General features: G+C 37.2%; 1 protein-coding gene across 1 annotated transcript in view; it reads right to left on the bottom strand.

Moving 5' to 3' along the window:
* Positions 1-17531, bottom strand: part of ca10b (carbonic anhydrase Xb) — a 22104-nt gene extending 4573 nt beyond the window's left edge. The window contains exons 1-5 of the mRNA XM_016293359.1: positions 17172-17531; positions 14893-14967; positions 7235-7377; positions 4050-4235; positions 1657-1752 (exon numbers count right to left, since the gene is read on the bottom strand). Coding sequence (XP_016148845.1) covers positions 1657-1752; positions 4050-4235; positions 7235-7377; positions 14893-14967; positions 17172-17229 — 558 coding nt within the window. The 5' untranslated portion in view covers positions 17230-17531. The remainder of the gene's footprint in view (positions 1-1656; positions 1753-4049; positions 4236-7234; positions 7378-14892; positions 14968-17171) is intronic.
* Between the last annotated feature and the right edge of the window lie 451 nt (positions 17532-17982).

Below are 17982 nucleotides of genomic sequence, written 5' to 3'. Positions count from 1 at the left end.
TTGTAGTCCAAACGAGTCGTTCGTTGTAGTTTTTGAAAAGTGATTTCTGTTAAATAAAATATCTCCTTTTGAAGTGGACTTTGAGCTTTGTAACTTTGCAGATCTTTTTTATGCTCAAACAGCAACATTACAGACTAACTAATGTTGTTAAAAAGTGAAAAAGCATAATAGGACCCCTTTAAATGAATTAATTTACTACATTTTCGGTAACACTGTGTCCTTGTTACACGTTGCATGCACTTACTATTATAATAAGAATAAATGATGCATAATTACATGCAAGTATAACCTAATCCTAACCCTAACCAAATAGTAAGTACATGTAGTAAATTGTAGTTGTTACTCAGTACTTAAATGTATAATTACACTGTAACAAGGACACCTTAAAATAAAGTGTAACCAAATTTTCATTTAGGACATCTTGAAATGTAAAATCTGACATTATTTTAATATAATAATTTACATACCTTATAAAGTATATCAAATGTCCTGAACTCTCAGAAACACAAGTTATTCCAGAGCAGCTCTGAGCCTTGCATTTTATTTTTAGCTCAAATAGGCCTGCTCTGAAAAAATGGATTAGTGGTTCATTCAATCCCATTCTCGCCTGTCCCAGCATGCACTGGGGCATGAATAATTCATATGGATTGACCATTTGCCAGTTTTATTTGCACTGTTGTTTGCAATCATGTGTGTGAAGCCAAACAGTTCAAGACATCAAGCACTTTCAGCTCTTCATTACCTGTAAATGTCTCATAGAAAACATAATATTGAACAATTTATGCAAGAAATTAAACATGTTTCATAGAGCTCTTTTTAAGTTACAACTTAATAAATATTTCTTTTATTTTTAAGAGTTGAGATCTACAAATAAGAATTGTTACACTGCACCTTCCAAGCACACAATGCACACACAATGAGATATTGCAATATTGATGATTAATAATGAAGATATGACTTTGAATAAAACAATAAAAATCTTTTTGTGGTTATATTGCATCCTGGGTGTCATTAAAACATTTTCTGGTCTGGAATGCACATTTTTGCCCAAGAGAATTTTCTCAGAAATGCATTTTATTCATTTTGCACCCATCAAAAATATGACTCTCGTTTGTCATTGAGTAAACTTTGTTTTAAATCATTTAGATTCATATAAATAATTTACATGTTATGTGGAATTGCTTAAAAAGGAATTGTTTGTTTCCTTCAAGTAACACGAGCAGAATTGATGCATAATGAATGCAGATGATATGAAACAACTGATGCAGAATACTGCAGTCTTATTTTTTTCTTCTTGCATTACTCGTTATTAAAGTATCTAGATTTTTAGAACTGAGCAAAAACTGATTAAAAGCTAATATAAGAGTAAATTCTATTAGATTATTCCATGTTAAGTTTCAAGTATTTATTTATAGTTTGCCAGATGTAAAATGAAGAACATTAATATATCATATAATGCTTAAAAAACTATTTGAACATTCAAGCACATTTACATTCAAGCACTTTTAATTAACTGTTAATTCCTGCACATTTGTACTGAACTTCTGATCTCTTAAGTCTATATAATGTTTGCTAAAGATTAATGCAGTTTAAGACTAATTAATGAAGTGCCACCTCTCCATTGTATATATATTTGAAGCAGCTGAGACTACTAACCTTCATGAAGATAGAAACAACTGCTATTCCATTAGGACTCCGGACGGCATCACTGTAATTTAAATACAAATCCTGATTATAATGGATGAGCTGCACCTGTGAAAAGAAAAAAATAAGTGTGACTTCCAGTATAAAAAAAACAAACACCCTGGATAACAAACACCTGCTAAGTGTGAATAGGGGCCAAAACATTGTGACTGTATATCTGGCAGTGCTATACTTAAAAAATAAAAAAAATTTAAATGCCGTAATGCATAAAACATGCCCATACATTATATGCATATGACTGCATATAACTCCATTAACTTCCATTGTGTCAGCTTGTAATCTCGTGCGACACTGTAATGAGGGTCAGTACATTAATCTGTATAAATATTTTGCTGTGTGTTGTGTATAAATTGTTAATGAATTGTTAATGGGAACATTATGAAGCTCCTTTATGCTCCTCCATCCTGCTTTATCGTTCTTTCAGCGCAGCTCAATGAAAGCAGAGAGATGGAAGCCAGGAAAGCTGCTGCTTAATTTTTTTTAGTGGCTCAAAATTGCATTGGAACTCATTAGAAAATATGCTTCAGTCATCAGTTATAATGAGCTTGCTTGTCAGCTTCCAAATGAAGTTGTTGGAAAGCTGCTACCCATATAACCTCATTTGGATTAGGAAAATGAAGTGAAGCTGCTGACTTCAGTGAAATCAGAGGTGAGGATCAGAGAGGGCCGCACATCTCTGCGCAACAATAAGATAAAGTCTAAACTCATTAAAATGATTTGATATTTCTGGCACAGATTGGTGGTCTTGACAGTTTGAAAACTGGCTCTTGTTGTACATTAAGAATTGTTTGCTCTGTTTCAGTATGAGGGTCAATGACAAGAATCTCAACAAAGAAAAGGATATCTTTAAAAAAACTTAAAACTGTAGATTAAATCGTTTAAATTAAAAAAACAAACATTTGTATAAACACACGCACACACTTTTTTACACTTTTAAAGAAGTCTCTTATGCTCTCCAAGGCTGTTGGCTTCTTAACAGTTTTGTGGAACATTATAACCTTTAACATACAGTGGGGAAAAAAAGTATTTAGTCAGCCACCAATTGTGCAAGTTAAATAAGAAGTTACAGGTCTGTGAGAGCCAGAAATCTTTCTTGTTTGTAGGTGACCAAATACTTATTTTACCGAGGAATTTACCAATTAATTCTTTAAAAATCCTACAATGTGATTTTCTGGATTTTTTTTTCTCATTTTGTCTCTCATAGTTGAGGTATACCTATGATGAAAATTACAGGCCTCTCTCATCTTTTTAAGTGGGAGAACTTGCACAATTGGTGGCTGACTAAATACTTTTTTGCCCCACTGTAATAACTGTCTTTACTGTCACTTTTTTTAAGGATTTATTTTTTGGCATTTTCGCCTTTATCACGATAGGACAGATCATAACTGACAGGAAGCAAACTGGGAGAGAGATAGTGGGGTAGGATCGGGAAAGGTCGGGATTTGAACTCGGGACGCCTGACTTTACTGTCAATTTTGAAAAATTTAATGCATCTTTGTTGAATAAAAGAAAACAAAATCTTACTGACCTCAAATTTGTGTATAAAATAACAATAATAATACAATTTATTTTCAATAATTTTATTCTTCTTCATTACATGACCAGGATAGTTACCCTTACATTTTTGACTGTCACTCCAAAACATTTTTGAAAAGAAATGACATGCTCATCATATAAGCAATTTATTCAAGTCACTGTATGCATGCATTGCATTTTTAATATCATTTTTAATAGTGGAATAGATTCAGACAATCAAAGAGAGACAAAACCTAGGCTCCACAATAGCTGTAAGAAGCACCTGTGTGATGGATGGGGTTTTTCCTCACAATAAAAATTTACATTTCCAGCACAAGACCAATTCATATCCGACTGTGCAATCTGGAAGATGACCCATTGCTTTACGGTTTTATTTAGTCCCTTCTTAAAGCACAATCACGTTTTAAGATAAGAATTTCCATAATCCTGACTTTGGCCTTTAATCCTGAATAAAAAGACTTTATTAATGAAAACTCAGTGACACTGTACAATGCACACATTTTGTGGGAAATCGTGAATTTATTACTCCAGTGAAAGTTGCAACAGTTAACTTGGCTTTGGAATATTTCTCTCTGATCTCCTCCAATAAGATCTCGTTGTGGGCTTTGTCTAACTCTGTTTCATGTTGTTGAAGGAAAATGGTCTCAGGGAAGTAGATTTTTTTTATTTCTGGTGCAAAACTGATACGATAAAAGGGACTAACTTCAGAATTTTGCCTATTTCATTAACTTCAGTGCCAGCACTGAAGGAAGACAGTTTTAATTGAATCCCACAGACGTGATGCATTTCCAGGCTCTATGTTGCCTCACCTCTCCAGGGAAGGCCTGGCCGTTGAGCAGGTGCTCGGAGCCCCGACTGTCCTCGGCGCCAAAGTGAAGCCGGATCTCTTCCAGCCTGTAGCTGTAGCTCAGCGGCCCGCCAGAGATGTTCACCAGGTGTGACTTGTCTGGGCGCAGGGACACATGTCGGCCCGTGTTATACATCGTTCCACTGAACTGAAAAACAAACCTACGATGTAAACGAGCTGTAAATAAAACAGATTATTGGAGCATGTTTTACAAGAAAAGAAAAAAGTTTCAAAGTAAACCTTACACCAAATTAGCTTACAGTTCCGATATTTTCTGCGATTCTCGTTTCTGACCTTTCATGATAAAATCATATTAAGTGATTCCATGTTTACAGTCAGTACATTTGGGAGGACAAAGGTGAAGCAGTTTTCACCTGGATAGGCTAAAAGACAATATAAGCGCTTTTGGAAGTTGTGCCTCTCACACAGGAAATTCCTGGAAAAACAGGCACGAATATAATAAAGAGACTGTTTGATTGTGATGGACTGAGGTTTTTCCAGGTAAACCTGGTTGTCAGGTGCAACTGCTGAGGTAGGAATTATGAAGCAAATGCATTGAAGCTGAAAAACGAAAACCTATAACTGGAAAACAACACCTGGAATGCTGTGTCTTTACTTTGTGATAACGCTGCTGGCTTGGGATTTCTAATTGAGACCAAAATGCGTCTTGATAAGGCACCCCAGTGATCAGAACATCTTTGTAAACAGCTGTGAGAGCGAATGTTCAAGAATGTATTCTAATGGGAGATTTCAAATTAGTTGAATATAGTTGGCTCATTTGTGATCTGGAGACAGTTTAAGAACTGCTGATCCCTCAGGAACACGAGAATGAGCAATACATTTAGCCTGACGTCTCATCTGGACAAATTCTTAGCAAGAGGTAATTACGATCACTTTGAACTGTAGCCCTGAAATAATTCAGAATAAAATGGCAACTTAAGCTGAACTACAGTACAAGGGGTGACACTCATTATTCACAGCATTAATCACTACTGTCCACCAAAACTCAAAAGACTATGGAAGCCTATTTCCAACTCAGAGAAAGGAAAATGTGATGTCAACCTTTTTCCTCGTGACTGAGATTTTATTTCACGTATACACTGTCAGAAAAATTAAAAAGAGCAAAAACTGTACTTTTAGGGGTACAACAGCTTGTCAGTGGGGCAGTACCCTCAAAGGGATGCCTTTGTAACATCTTTACCCCCTAAAGGGTGCATATTGGTGCCTTAAAGTAGTAATATGTACTCTTACAGTATTATTATGCACCCTTTAGTGGTAAAGAAAGTAGAAAGGTGTCCCTTTGAGAGTACTGACCCAGTGACAAGCTGTTATACCCCTTAAAGGCACAATGTTTGCACATTTCTTTCTTAGAGTGACTTAATTTTTTACATTTATGTTTTTAATTGCAACTTTGTCTCATAACTGCAACTTTATATCTCACCAGTGTTATTTTTGTATTACTTATTTCAAAAATATTTTAAATGGGCTTTTTTATATTATCAGTTTTTAATTTTAGTATTTATAATTTTGTTATGTGTTTTTGTCATTTTTATAATTTTAGTTATTTTAATATTTCTATTTAGCTTTAGTTTGTAGTTATGTCGGTTTTAGTTTTAGTCATTTTTAACACCAACTTAGACAACTTACTTTATTTTAGTTGGAAAGGAAACATTTCTAATTTGAACATTTGTATTTTATTTCAGGTTTACTTCAGTTTACAAAATCTTTCTTTAATACTTTAGTACAATAACAACACAGCTGTGACTCACAGTTGCAATTGACAATGTCACTTTATTTCATATTTTAACCTATACCTCACATTCCCTGAACTCAAGAGATATGAGCAAGAACCAGTAAATCCGATATTTCAATTCAGTAACTTAAGAATCAATAAATGAATGCTTGCAGGGCACATATACAGTATATGTAGTCCATCTAAAAGAGACCATAAACTTTTCCATTACAGCCTTGAGTTTCCATGCACAAATTACATTATTTAACAGCCCTGCGGTAAGCAATGCCACCAACCAATCAAACGGACTTAAATTCATGGAGAACATTTAGGTCTCCAATGGAATTTTCTCTAGGAATAACATGCAACTCCCCACATAAGAGAGCACAGTCATAACAAGCTCAAAGGAGCAATGCATACATAAATGTAATTGGGTCTCCCGAAAATAAGAGCAGAAAAACCTCCAGAGGAAAACAGCAGTACACTTTTATTTCAGGCTCCTGACTAAGTCTAGGGTACCAATGTATTATTGACTGAAGATGAACTACGGTATATCATCCATAACCACAACCCCTTGGAGCTTCACTGGAGAATTCTTCACTGACAGCCCCTGTCAGCACAGATGGTGAGCCTACCTAATCTCCCCCAGCACATGCACAGCAGCATTAATCATAAAACAGGATGTTAAATGAGGAATTAACTCCTTCCTTTCCCTCCCGCTCTGTGGAAAAAATCCCCCTTAGTGCTCAAGATCTGTATGACAACAACCGCCCGAAACCCTTCAGAGGTCAGAGCGATATCTGATGTACCCCAACCATCGATAATCAAACACTGGATTTGTGTTTGGTAAATGAGTTAAGTCACACTAATCTGCTGACTGACTGCAGGTGCACCTTATTGAAAGCAAATTGCAAGCAATTGTGCACGCCGGAGAGAATTAGCGATCTCATTACAGCACCGTTGTAACAAATTAACAGTCGTGGAGCATTAGCCATCTTCAAAGGCTTCATTTGGAAAGCTTCACTGTTGTGCTTGGCAAAAATAATTGAGGAGCTGCTTCATTGGCCAACAGAGGTGTATAAGAAAGTCACCCAATGAATTAAGACTCCGCAACAAACCAAACAACGAGCTGTCTAAACAGCCACAGAAGTAAATACAGAATGTGATTAAATTTGACAAATGGACCGTTAAACTGGGGTTATGCTACATGACCCGATCTTGTCAAAATCCTAGTGAATTATAGGACATTGGTCTAAAGTGAATAATGTGTGACTGTCCATCCTCTACCAGTTCGAATAATGTGAAAAATAGCTATTTTATGACCCAAAACAGATATTATAGAAAGGATTATGATGCAACAGTCAATCATAATCTGTGATATTTTAAGAAAGAGCTTTATCCTTTCCAGTACTTACCTTACGTTGCCCTGCATTGAGCCGTAGCGGATTGAGGAAGGGGTCAAAAATCATTCGACTGGTTTCGATGTTGACCGGCGACTGTCTCTTCCCAATCGAGCACAGGTTCCAGGCAGTGTTAACTAGTCCCCAGAAAGATGGCACTAGCAAAATATAAACACAAAAAGTGAAGTTCAGAGCATTAGCTTTAATTTTCAGCTGTAGACTGTTGCGCTTGCCGTTTTGTAACGGGTCATGATCTGATTGGAGGGGGATATGTTTGGGATTATCTCAAATTGCTCATCCCAAATTTCCTCCGTAAGCCCCGTCTATGGTGTGATGTTATTTTTGAGTTTGGATCGAGTGGTTGATATCCTTTGAGACAACCTTTTGACTAGCAATCAATTTGAACACTTAATTACCAGGCGCAGCGCCGGTTCTCTTTTGAAAACGAGGTCATTATCGTGCATCCAAATGAAAGAACCGCATGTTAATGCGATTGGCTCCGCAAAAGCAAACTCACGAAAAAAAAGAAACACAGATGGAATTAGTCACATTAGCCACACAGCCAAAGGACATACTTGACCTTATATGATTAATTTATTCTCGGAGATGTTTCCAGTCCTAGAACAGTAAACAACTTTATTGCTGATTGGAATGACTTTTCTTAGTGCATTGAACCTCAAAACTCATTTATCATATTTAAAATCAACATTACAGATTAAGGGAGGAGCCCAACGCCTGTGGTTTAAAGGGAAAGTTCAGCTAAAAATGAGATTTTTGTCATCATTTACTCACCCTTATGTCATTCCAAACCTGTATAACATCCTTTATTTTGTGAGACACTAAATGTTTCACCTCCACACTGGCCACGTCATCCTCATTAGATCACCAAGAGCTCGGATGCTTCAATGTAAAGGCAGTATCACCTTTTGTCCCCATAGGCTGAGATTATAAACAGATTTATCCAGCATGGACAAGTGATCCCCTGGCCTGATTTTCCTCTCATCATGTCCAGCTCTGTGGGAGTGAAACCGGACTGGGCTACGTGATGGGTTTGCCGTATTAAATTAGAAAGAGCAAAAAACACATTAGATACAAAGATTATGCTACATGAGAAAGCTGTGGAATAACACAAGCTCTTTTCCTTCGAATGCATGAAAGCTATTTACGCTGTATTTGTATTTATTTTCAGCATCTCTTTGTACAGTGACCTAAATAAATGATTGTTTCCAAACCTGTGATCTAACTAAGGTGCAATCCTCCTTTTGTCTGGCATCCTAACAGCTACTGAGCTCATTACGTCGAGTCGGTTTTTATTTTTTCACTTCTCAAATGTCTCTCTCAGTGCTTTCTTAAATGTCAAGGACAGACAGAATATGCAACTGCTTATAAAACTGAGGGAGGAACGAGTAAGACTTTTGTGCTTATTTAGAAGTAGGCTCAGCTCAGCCTATAATTCAAAATGTAAGATATCAAAATGCTGAAGTCACAAAGCTGTCAGACACTAGTTATATCATCTTGGATAGGAAAAATACAAAAACCGTAAATATGAACATACTCATATATTTCAGGGGGGGTTTTTTGCACCAAAAACATTTTGAAAAAAAATCTAATGATTTCCACCCTCTCTGATGCACCGATATTAAAATCCTGGGTGATTTGATAAGCTGATAATGGATGCCAACTGCCTATGTATTTCTGCTAAAATCTCAGTGCGCTTCCAATTTTCCAATGTTCTCCCTAGCAAACTGTGGTATAGCAAACTCTTTCTCTTATATTTCTATTAACTGTAAGTAAAAATAACTAATAATATAACAACTAATTATATATATAATAACTCATTTCAATTAGATACAATATAGTAATCTATAACATTTTAGTAATGAGTCCAGAAATAAATTAGCAGGTGAATTGAATCAATTATTGCTTTGTCCTGTTATGGGACACTTCCTCAAGATTTCATTTTTTTGGTAACTTCCATACGCTGTGCTATACTGGAGGTAAAGGCTAAATATGGAAGCACATTTTTTGTACATATTTTTATAAGCTGATAGATGACCATTATTAAAACATGAAAAGATTGACCAATATTAAAATGACAACAAAACAAAAAAAAAAAGTTAACAACATCGCAACCTTGCAATGTGCATTCACTTTGAGATTTGTAAAGGATTACATTTAATAGTGCTATTAATTTATTAGTGTTTTAAACAATTAATTTTAAAGTGTTAGATGGCATTAACAGTAATTTAAACAAAAGAAAATAATAAAGAAATTAGGTACAAACATTTAAATTCAAGCCAATATTGGTTGTTATATATCCATCAATTATTGCTTTGTCCTGTTATGGGACACTTCCTCAAGATTTCATTTTTTTGGTAACTTCCATACGCTGTGCTATACTGGAGGTAAAGGCTAAATATGGAAGCACATTTTTTGTACATATTTTTATAAGCTGATAGATGACCATTATTAAAACATGAAAAGATTGACCAATATTAAAATGACAACAAAACAAAAAAAAAAGTTAACAACATCGCAACCTTGCAATGTGCATTCACTTTGAGATTTGTAAAGGATTACATTTAATAGTGCTATTAATTTATTAGTGTTTTAAACAATTAATTTTAAAGTGTTCGATGGCATTAACAGTAATTTAAACAAAAGAAAATAATAAAGAAATTAGGTACAAACATTTAAATTCAAGCCAATATTGGTTGTTATATATCTGGTATGAACAGATATAATTTAAAAATATCTCATACTGGTCAATAAAAATATAGCTAGTTCCAATATATTATGCTTTCAACTGTATGTAGTTTTGTGAATATTTTCAACTTTGGAGTCCCTTACAATTAAGTGAGTGCAATTCACTATTCAAAATATGTCACTGTGGTCATTTCAGTGGATAGCTGTACACATTTGTGTTGCTGCTGTAAAGCAAAATGCCCTTTTAGTGGATTTTTGCACCCGTTCACCAATCTTACATACTCCCAGAGAGGACATTTGGAGAATGCATAGGAAAGAAATAAAAGCCATTCACCGTACCATCAGAATGCAAACAAGACACAATAACAAGCCAAGCATCCAAAGATAAAAAAACAACAGCAGCAGCCTGAGTTTATGTTTGAGGTCCCGCCGAGTCTGTTTGTATTTTTAGCTAAACTCATTCTGAATCCATTGTTAAGGTCCGCAGAGCATTTTGAGCTCTGATGCTACCAGTCTGTCCTATCCAGAGTAATATAGTGATTTTGCTGTAGCAATTGATGAGTGGTAGACAGATGGCACCCTCATCCTCAGGGATCTGTGCCAGATTTGGCTTTGGGTTCAATACATTAATGAGAACTCTCTCAAAGTGCTTTTTAGGTATGACAGGGGGACAAATACATCAACCGAACAGCGTACAGTACAATGCGAGGCTGAGCGCTGCTGTTACATCATACTGAAAAAGTTGCATAAAGTCTTACATTTGGAGGCAGCACATTCATTTTAATGCTACAAATATTTACATTTTGCACATTCTCTTGGCTTTACACATTTCTGCATCTGAGAAATTTATTCAACAGTGCAGTTTTCCAGATGAATTGTTTTGTTTGTTCGGATTTGCTTACGCAATGTTTGTTCATCCCCCGAAGCACAAGTGCTGATGGGAGATAGCTGAACATATACATTTAATCACAGTATAATGGTGAATTGCTTCTTCAGTTTCGCTAATAGAAGCACATAAATGCAATCACCTGAAACGTCAGACCAGCACTTAATTATGGCTATTTTTAAATGTTAAAAGCAAGAAAAAAAATCTCCACACTTTATATAGTTGAGGTTTAGAATGAAGACTCTTAGGCTCACCATTTATCTTTTTTTGGCATTCTTTGATGAATAGAAAGTTTTTACTGCAACTTTTGATTAATTCAACCCATCCATGCAGACCCAAACTTGCTGACCCCAAATACTGTCTCTGATTTTGTTTGCGAAATATAACGTGTTGTTTTTAGTGCAAGCGAGACGAGTTATCAACATGAATTTCAAAAGTAGAACACGTCATGTAGCAGCTTCAGCGAAACCCTCAGGAGAACAGAAGAGATGTTCTCTCGCAATTAACAATGTAGAAACTTCCTGCCATAGCTAAGCATATAATGAGCGCATGCCAAAAACAGGACTAAAATATTCATTCATGAATATGCACACATTAAAGAAAAGTTCATCTCTCACTGGAGTGAACTGAAGTCCATGACTGAAAATAGCCAGTGCATGTCAATCATTATGAGACTTTTTGGAGCATCACATTCAACTGATAAGACAACATTATAAAATGAAAACGGGTTCTTCCTCCTAAACTTAGTCTCTTAAACCTTCTTTTAATTAATTGTAAGATATGAAAGCTAATTTGTGTAACTGGCATGATCAAAGTGACTGAGAGTTACATTTGATTCCTGTTGTAAGTATGATGAATCAATCATAAAAACACTTTACAGTTAAAGCTGATGTGTGTTCTGAATTTTTTTTCAAATGTTAAATACTTCCTCCTATTGCAGCTTAATGTGCAGAGACAGCTATAAGGAAGCCAATTTGTCAAGCTGATTCTCCTAATTGAACAGTGTAAACACTGTGTCTCTGTGGTGCATTCAAGACATTGATTTGTTTAAGCATCCAACCACAAGAACACAATAGCAACAGCAACAGCAGCGACTAAACCAAATGACGTTAGTTTAAGGGTGGGGCATCTGTTTACCTGACCAATGGCAGACAGGGGAGGGGTCATAAAACACATTTAGAAAACAAACATCCAAATTTTTGTTTCATTTGGTGCTGCAGAGATTCCACACTTCATCTGTACTATGCCTCATATTTTACAATAAGATCAGATTTAACCGTAACTGATATACAGTAGTCAACATTTGAAGTGGATCAAAACCTTTCATCAAAGTTGTCCTAAAAGCAAAATGCGTTCTTGTCTTAGGACAGTGTTTCTCAACCCTGGTCCTGGGCGTCCCCCAGCACTGCACATTTTGTGTGTCTCCCTAATCAAACACACCTGATTCAGCTCATTAGCTCATTAAAAGAAACTCCAGGACCTGAAATGGGTGTCAGACAAGGGAGACATACAAAATGTGCAGTGTTGGGGGGTGCTCAGGACCAGGGTTGAGAAACACTGTCTTAGGACAACCTTGATGAACTTTTTTTGATCCACTTCAAACGTTGACTACTGTATTCTTTGACAAGTGAACACGTCACAAGCGCTTTAGCGAAACACTTAAGTTTAAAGGATTACTACTAAACCATAGCCTTTAGTGTTCTCAAACCATTTGGACAAGTAAAAAGAGTGTTTTTCTTGTGAGGACGGTCTTGAAATGAACACAGACACGCACTGGGAAAGGGATGACGTTCACTATTTGAATGCGTTGTCATCTTCTTTCTTTCACAGTCCTTTTTAAGTCTCAAGGACATTTACGCTATATAAATCCAGAGAGTTTTTCTCCCTTGCAGAACACTTAATAAATAGGTAAATTTATGTGCAATACATATATTTATGAGTTGCTATAGGGCTTACTTGATATCCCCTACAACTCGGATTGATGCTGCACTACATGTCCTTGTACAGTAAGTAGATCAAGCATTACTTTTCTGAAATATAAAGACCCCTCCCTCATAAATACTGTAAGTATAGGAATTGTATGGTTCTGTCCCCTATAGATACCTTCTTTATTAAAAGCTTTTAAGCATACTAAAAGGAAATTACCATTACAGTCCTTGTCAGTGTTCAAAGGGCTCCTTTGCTGGCTACATACATTACTCTGACTGACTACATAATGAAGTAGTTCAAATAAAACTCATAAAGTGTCTCAGACCTCTACTGCAATAGTAAGCATTAATCAGTCGAGACCACAAGCTGTAAAAATAGATTAAGCTATAACCAGGCCCACACGGGATCTGCGCCCGCAGAACAAGATATGGGTAGAATTCATTCATCCACCATTCACGGTGTTCTGCTCTTGCATGTTCAGTTATTAAATATTTCAGCTAATTTGTTTTTGATTACAGTTTTTAAAGCTATTCTGCATAATTCTAAATAAAAATGTCAGTCATGACATATACTATCATTCAAAAGTTTGGGGTAAGAAAGAATTTTACATTTTTTTTAACTAAGTCTCCTATGCTCACAAAAGGTGTATTTATTTATTCAAAAATACAGTAAAAACAGTAATATTTTGAAATATTATTATGATTTAAAATAACTGTGTTCTATTTTAATATTTTAAAATAAAAAAGTTTCCAGTGATGCAAAGCTGAATTTTCAGCAGCCTTTAATCCAGTCTTCAGTGTCACATGAACCATCAGAAATCATATAATTTGCTGATTTGCTGCTCAAGAAACATTTCTTATTGCTATCAATGTTGAAAACAGTTGTGCTGCTTAATATGTCGTGGAGACTGTGATTTTTTGATGAACAATAAAATTCAAAAGAACAACATTTATTTGCAATTGATTTTTTGTAACATTATAAATGTTTTACTGTCACTTGCTGAAAAAAGTACAAACAGCCTGTCTGGGAAACTTGATCAAAAATCATTATTTCTGCACACCATTCTGTTTGGTGATGTTATTGGCACAAAAAATTTCAGCCTTAAAGGGTTAGTTCACCCAAAAATGAAAATTAGCCCATAAATTACTCACCCTCAAGTCATCCTAGGTGTATATGACTTTCTTCTTTCAGATGAATCCAGTCGGAGTTATATTAAAAATGGTCTTTGATCTTTCAAGCTGTTTCATGGCACTCAGCGGGTGCTGCATGCATCAGTCCAAAAGCACTTAATTAAATTGCGGCCATCCATAAAATGGGGGGAACAAAGGCCTTATTTAGGGAATCGATGCGTTTTTGTAAGAAAAATATCCATATTTAAAACGTAATAATCAATTTAATCTAGCTTGTGCTCACTGTTGTGCACGGAAGCAGCTCCGGGCGGATGACGTATGAGGTCAGCGCTGCGCATGCGCCGCTCAGAAGTGACGAACGCAGAAGCGCAGGGGAGAGATCAAAACAAAACAACGGTCAAGAATTAGAAGTACAAAACGAGGATTTGTAAAGAAGAATGTCGGAGGATTTCGATATAAGCCAAGAGGAGACTGGTTTTCCTTTGCTAAAGTAAGGAAACTTTGCTTCCTTTGCTCCCGTTAACAAATGTTGGTTTTCACGAGACTCACCGGCGCATGCGCAACGCCGACCTCAGAGGTCATTCCCCCGGAACTGCTTCCAGTGTACAACAGTGAGCGCAAATTAGATTAAAGTGATTATTACGTTTTGAATATCTTGCTTGCATCATTTAGTGACCTTAAACGTATCAGGCTATCTAATCTCGTGTTGAAATGTTAGCACTATAAACTCCCCATTTAAACTCTAAATTATGATGCAGCATGTGCAAAGTACCGTTAAATAACTTTTCACCCTGATTTGTGTTAAATCATCTCCTTCACACCGCATACATACATTAAACGTGTGAATCAAACAGAATAAAATATTCATTGGCACCCTGGAGCTTCATGTGCTATATGTCAACACACAAAGTCTCTGCGAATAAAGCATCAACCGGCGCATATCTTGCGCGTCTTAGCAGCTTGACTCTTGACAAGACACATTCTGCATACTCTCACACGGTTTTCTTTTTTGAAAGGCTTACCTGGTATAAAGCTCCCCTGGACAACATCTTTGTATGCCCACCAACCATCGTGCAGCTTTGATGACACTGGCTGTGCTGCGGGAAAAGAAGAGATTCACACATCACTCACCCACTGCTCTTTGAAAATACAGGCACACCTGTAATAGACCCCAGCTCCCCGCGGAGAGAAGTTTCTGCTGTCAAATGAGATGAAGTTGTCTGCTTCAAGACACATTTAAAAAGTCTTTTTGAGGCAAAACTCGACAAAAAAACAGCATGCAAATTTATAAAGTCAATATTTGCCTAGCACCGCTTAATTGCAAGCAAAAAAAAGCACATTTGTGTGATGACGACAGATGCATCCTGGATGCTCTGCTCTGGGCCTTGTCGGCAGGAAAGTAGGTCACAGAGGCAGCAGACTCCAGCATTCTGAATTCACTCTGTTATCTCACATCACTATTCCCCTCACCTCTCTCCCTCTGGCTTCAGGCTGCAGCTTGCATCATATCCACTGCCATATCAAGCACTCAGGGCTGCTCTTTAATACCCCACACCACGGCTCTACTCTCAAGCCAGGTCGATTTGATGCGCCCGTCATGAACGGGGCGGAGGATTGGAGCCCAATTTGCTTCCACCCCAATTTATCGACATCTGTATCTGAGATATGAGAAGCTTGTGCACTTTCACTTGTGAATCGTAGGAAGCTGTTATTTCTGAGGCTACAGTCTGCAGTGTCTAGAAGCATCGAGAGCCGCGGATTTGCTGTAAGTGCAGGTGCTGAGATTCATACACCGGGAGATTTGCGAAATGCTGACACTTGAATGGAGCCCCGCTACCAATATATCCTCTCTGGTGTGTGTGGCTCCCTGTGCGATATTGAGCTGAACATAAAAGGGCTTGTATATTATTTTACACCGCACGTTTTTGACACGCATGAATCCCTTTGACATTATTGGCTGGAATGAGGAAAATAAACCTCACGCTTTTAACCAGGTAGCTTCTTTCTTTTCTCTCTCCTCCTCACAGCCGTCGTCCCCTTTGTACTAGCCTGACCTCAGATCACACGTCAACTTCCTTTCAAACATATTACCAGCTTTTCTGCAGAAACCCTTCATGCACATATCCAGCTCTTTGAAGATCTAACTTGTGTTTGGGTTTTATAGATGCCCATCCCCTGGAGAAAGGATGACGTCAAACTCTGGACTGCCAAAACAAACTGGGTACTTCAATAGTGCAGAAGAACAGAAGAACCTCACAGACTCTAGATGAGCTTTACTCTGAGGTGTATGACTCACTGACAACCTCTTTACATAGATTTTTTTTAATACTCTCATCTAGTATGTTTTCCTTTGCCTTTTTTCTTTTATTATTCTTAGCAATGAAATGCATTTTCTTGAGATGTTTAATATCACTTTAAGATGTTTGCACTCATTGGAGAATGAGTTATTATCTGAGAAGAGAAACACCAAAGATGAAAATAATAGAGAACTAGTTGAAACCAACCTAAAATGGTTTGCTGGTCTCGCTGTTTCAGACCTGTTGGCTGATTTTAAAAGGGTTTGGACACTTTAACCGAACAGGCTAGTAGATCCTGTGGACCACCTGAAGACCATCTTGGCCAGGCTGGAAAGCCATATTAAAACAACGCTAAAGACCTGCAAACTATCTTAATCTGGTTTAAGACAATATTCTTCTAATCCCTGGTTATTCTTTTCTCACAACTGGTGTTTCTTTTTTTTTTTTTTTAGCAAGGAATACAGAAAAACAACACAGCTATGCAGGAAATGAAATTTATGGGAATCATTTTTTTTCTATCCAAATCCCTGCTGTTACATTTAAAATCTTTTCATTTTTGAGATGACCACTCTGCTGCAGGGGGGAAAAAACACGAGCTAAACCCAGCCTAAACTAGCTGGTTGGTCCTATCTAGCCCCACAGCCTGGTCAAATGGGCTGGGTTTGAGTACTTTTCAGATTGGCCAGACCAGCTAGACCAACAGAAGACCATCTTGGTTAGGCTGGGAGACCATGTTAACAGCAAAAGCCTGCATAAACCAGATAAAACTAGTCAGTCAGTAAACAATCACTTCAGACAGTAAATATCCAGCATTGTTTTATGAGCACAAGATGAATTAGGCTATCACTTTCAAATGACACATTCAATTTAATAGCCGTTTAGCTTTGGATGTTTCTGCATTATGCCAGCATAATGAAAATGCCGCTATATTAACCACAGAGCTGTCAGCAGTTAAACATCTTACGCGTCCTGAGAGAGAGTTTTCATATGTGAACACAGTTTACCTTCTACAAAGACGACATTAATGTTGAGAATCAGAATTAACTCCCAAACGTGCGGCATTCTTCATTTAGTCCATCAGGTAATTAACTTGATAACACTTGGTCAAAGTCTGAAGCGTCATTCCCCGCGAGCGACGCCGACTCGCGCGCTCCCGTCGCTCTCAAATATGAAGAACATCGTCCTCTCCAAAAGACGCGACCCACCGCGCAGGTTTACTCTCAAATGTACCAAACCAAAAACCACTTGGCAGGTCACAGCGTAGAAACTTGCGAGTCCAGACGCCGACCTGTCGGCTTGTATCGCGAAAACCAAATTAGACCAAAGCAACGGCTTTATTTCTCCTTGTTTGTGCTCTTAGGTTAGTCGTGGACAGAGCGCGCGGATCTGAGGTTTAGCGCGTGCTGATCCCCCTGCAGGCGGGGCTCGCGCTCCCGTGACGCTCGCTTGAGAATGCGGGTAGTTTTGACATCTATTCAAACTCTAATGCAATTACTTTCCTGCTGGTGTGAGGCTTAACAGGATTAGAAATCATCACATTCCTGTTCATTACTTACAAAATTAGTAACACGAGCGCGCATTTAGGGCAAAACACGCAATCATGGTCTTTTATTAAGCCATCGCTTTATTTATTTATTTACTAACGCAGCGTTGAAAGCTAATTAATGCACACAGCCTTTAGCTGAGTAGAGTTGCAGGTCTGTTGACACGTGCGCACAGGACTTATTTTCACCAAATGAACGTTTAATTTAGACATGTAAACAACATCCACTTAATTTATAAAACATTTTACATAGCCTACTAATATAAATCACT

This window comes from Sinocyclocheilus grahami, unplaced genomic scaffold (assembly GCF_001515645.1).
Source record: "Sinocyclocheilus grahami isolate Dianchi unplaced genomic scaffold, SAMN03320097.WGS_v1.1 scaffold302.1, whole genome shotgun sequence".
Taxonomy (NCBI): Eukaryota; Metazoa; Chordata; class Actinopteri; order Cypriniformes; family Cyprinidae; genus Sinocyclocheilus; species Sinocyclocheilus grahami.
Note: the sequence above shows the minus strand (reverse complement) of the source record. Positions and strands in the feature narration are given on the sequence as shown.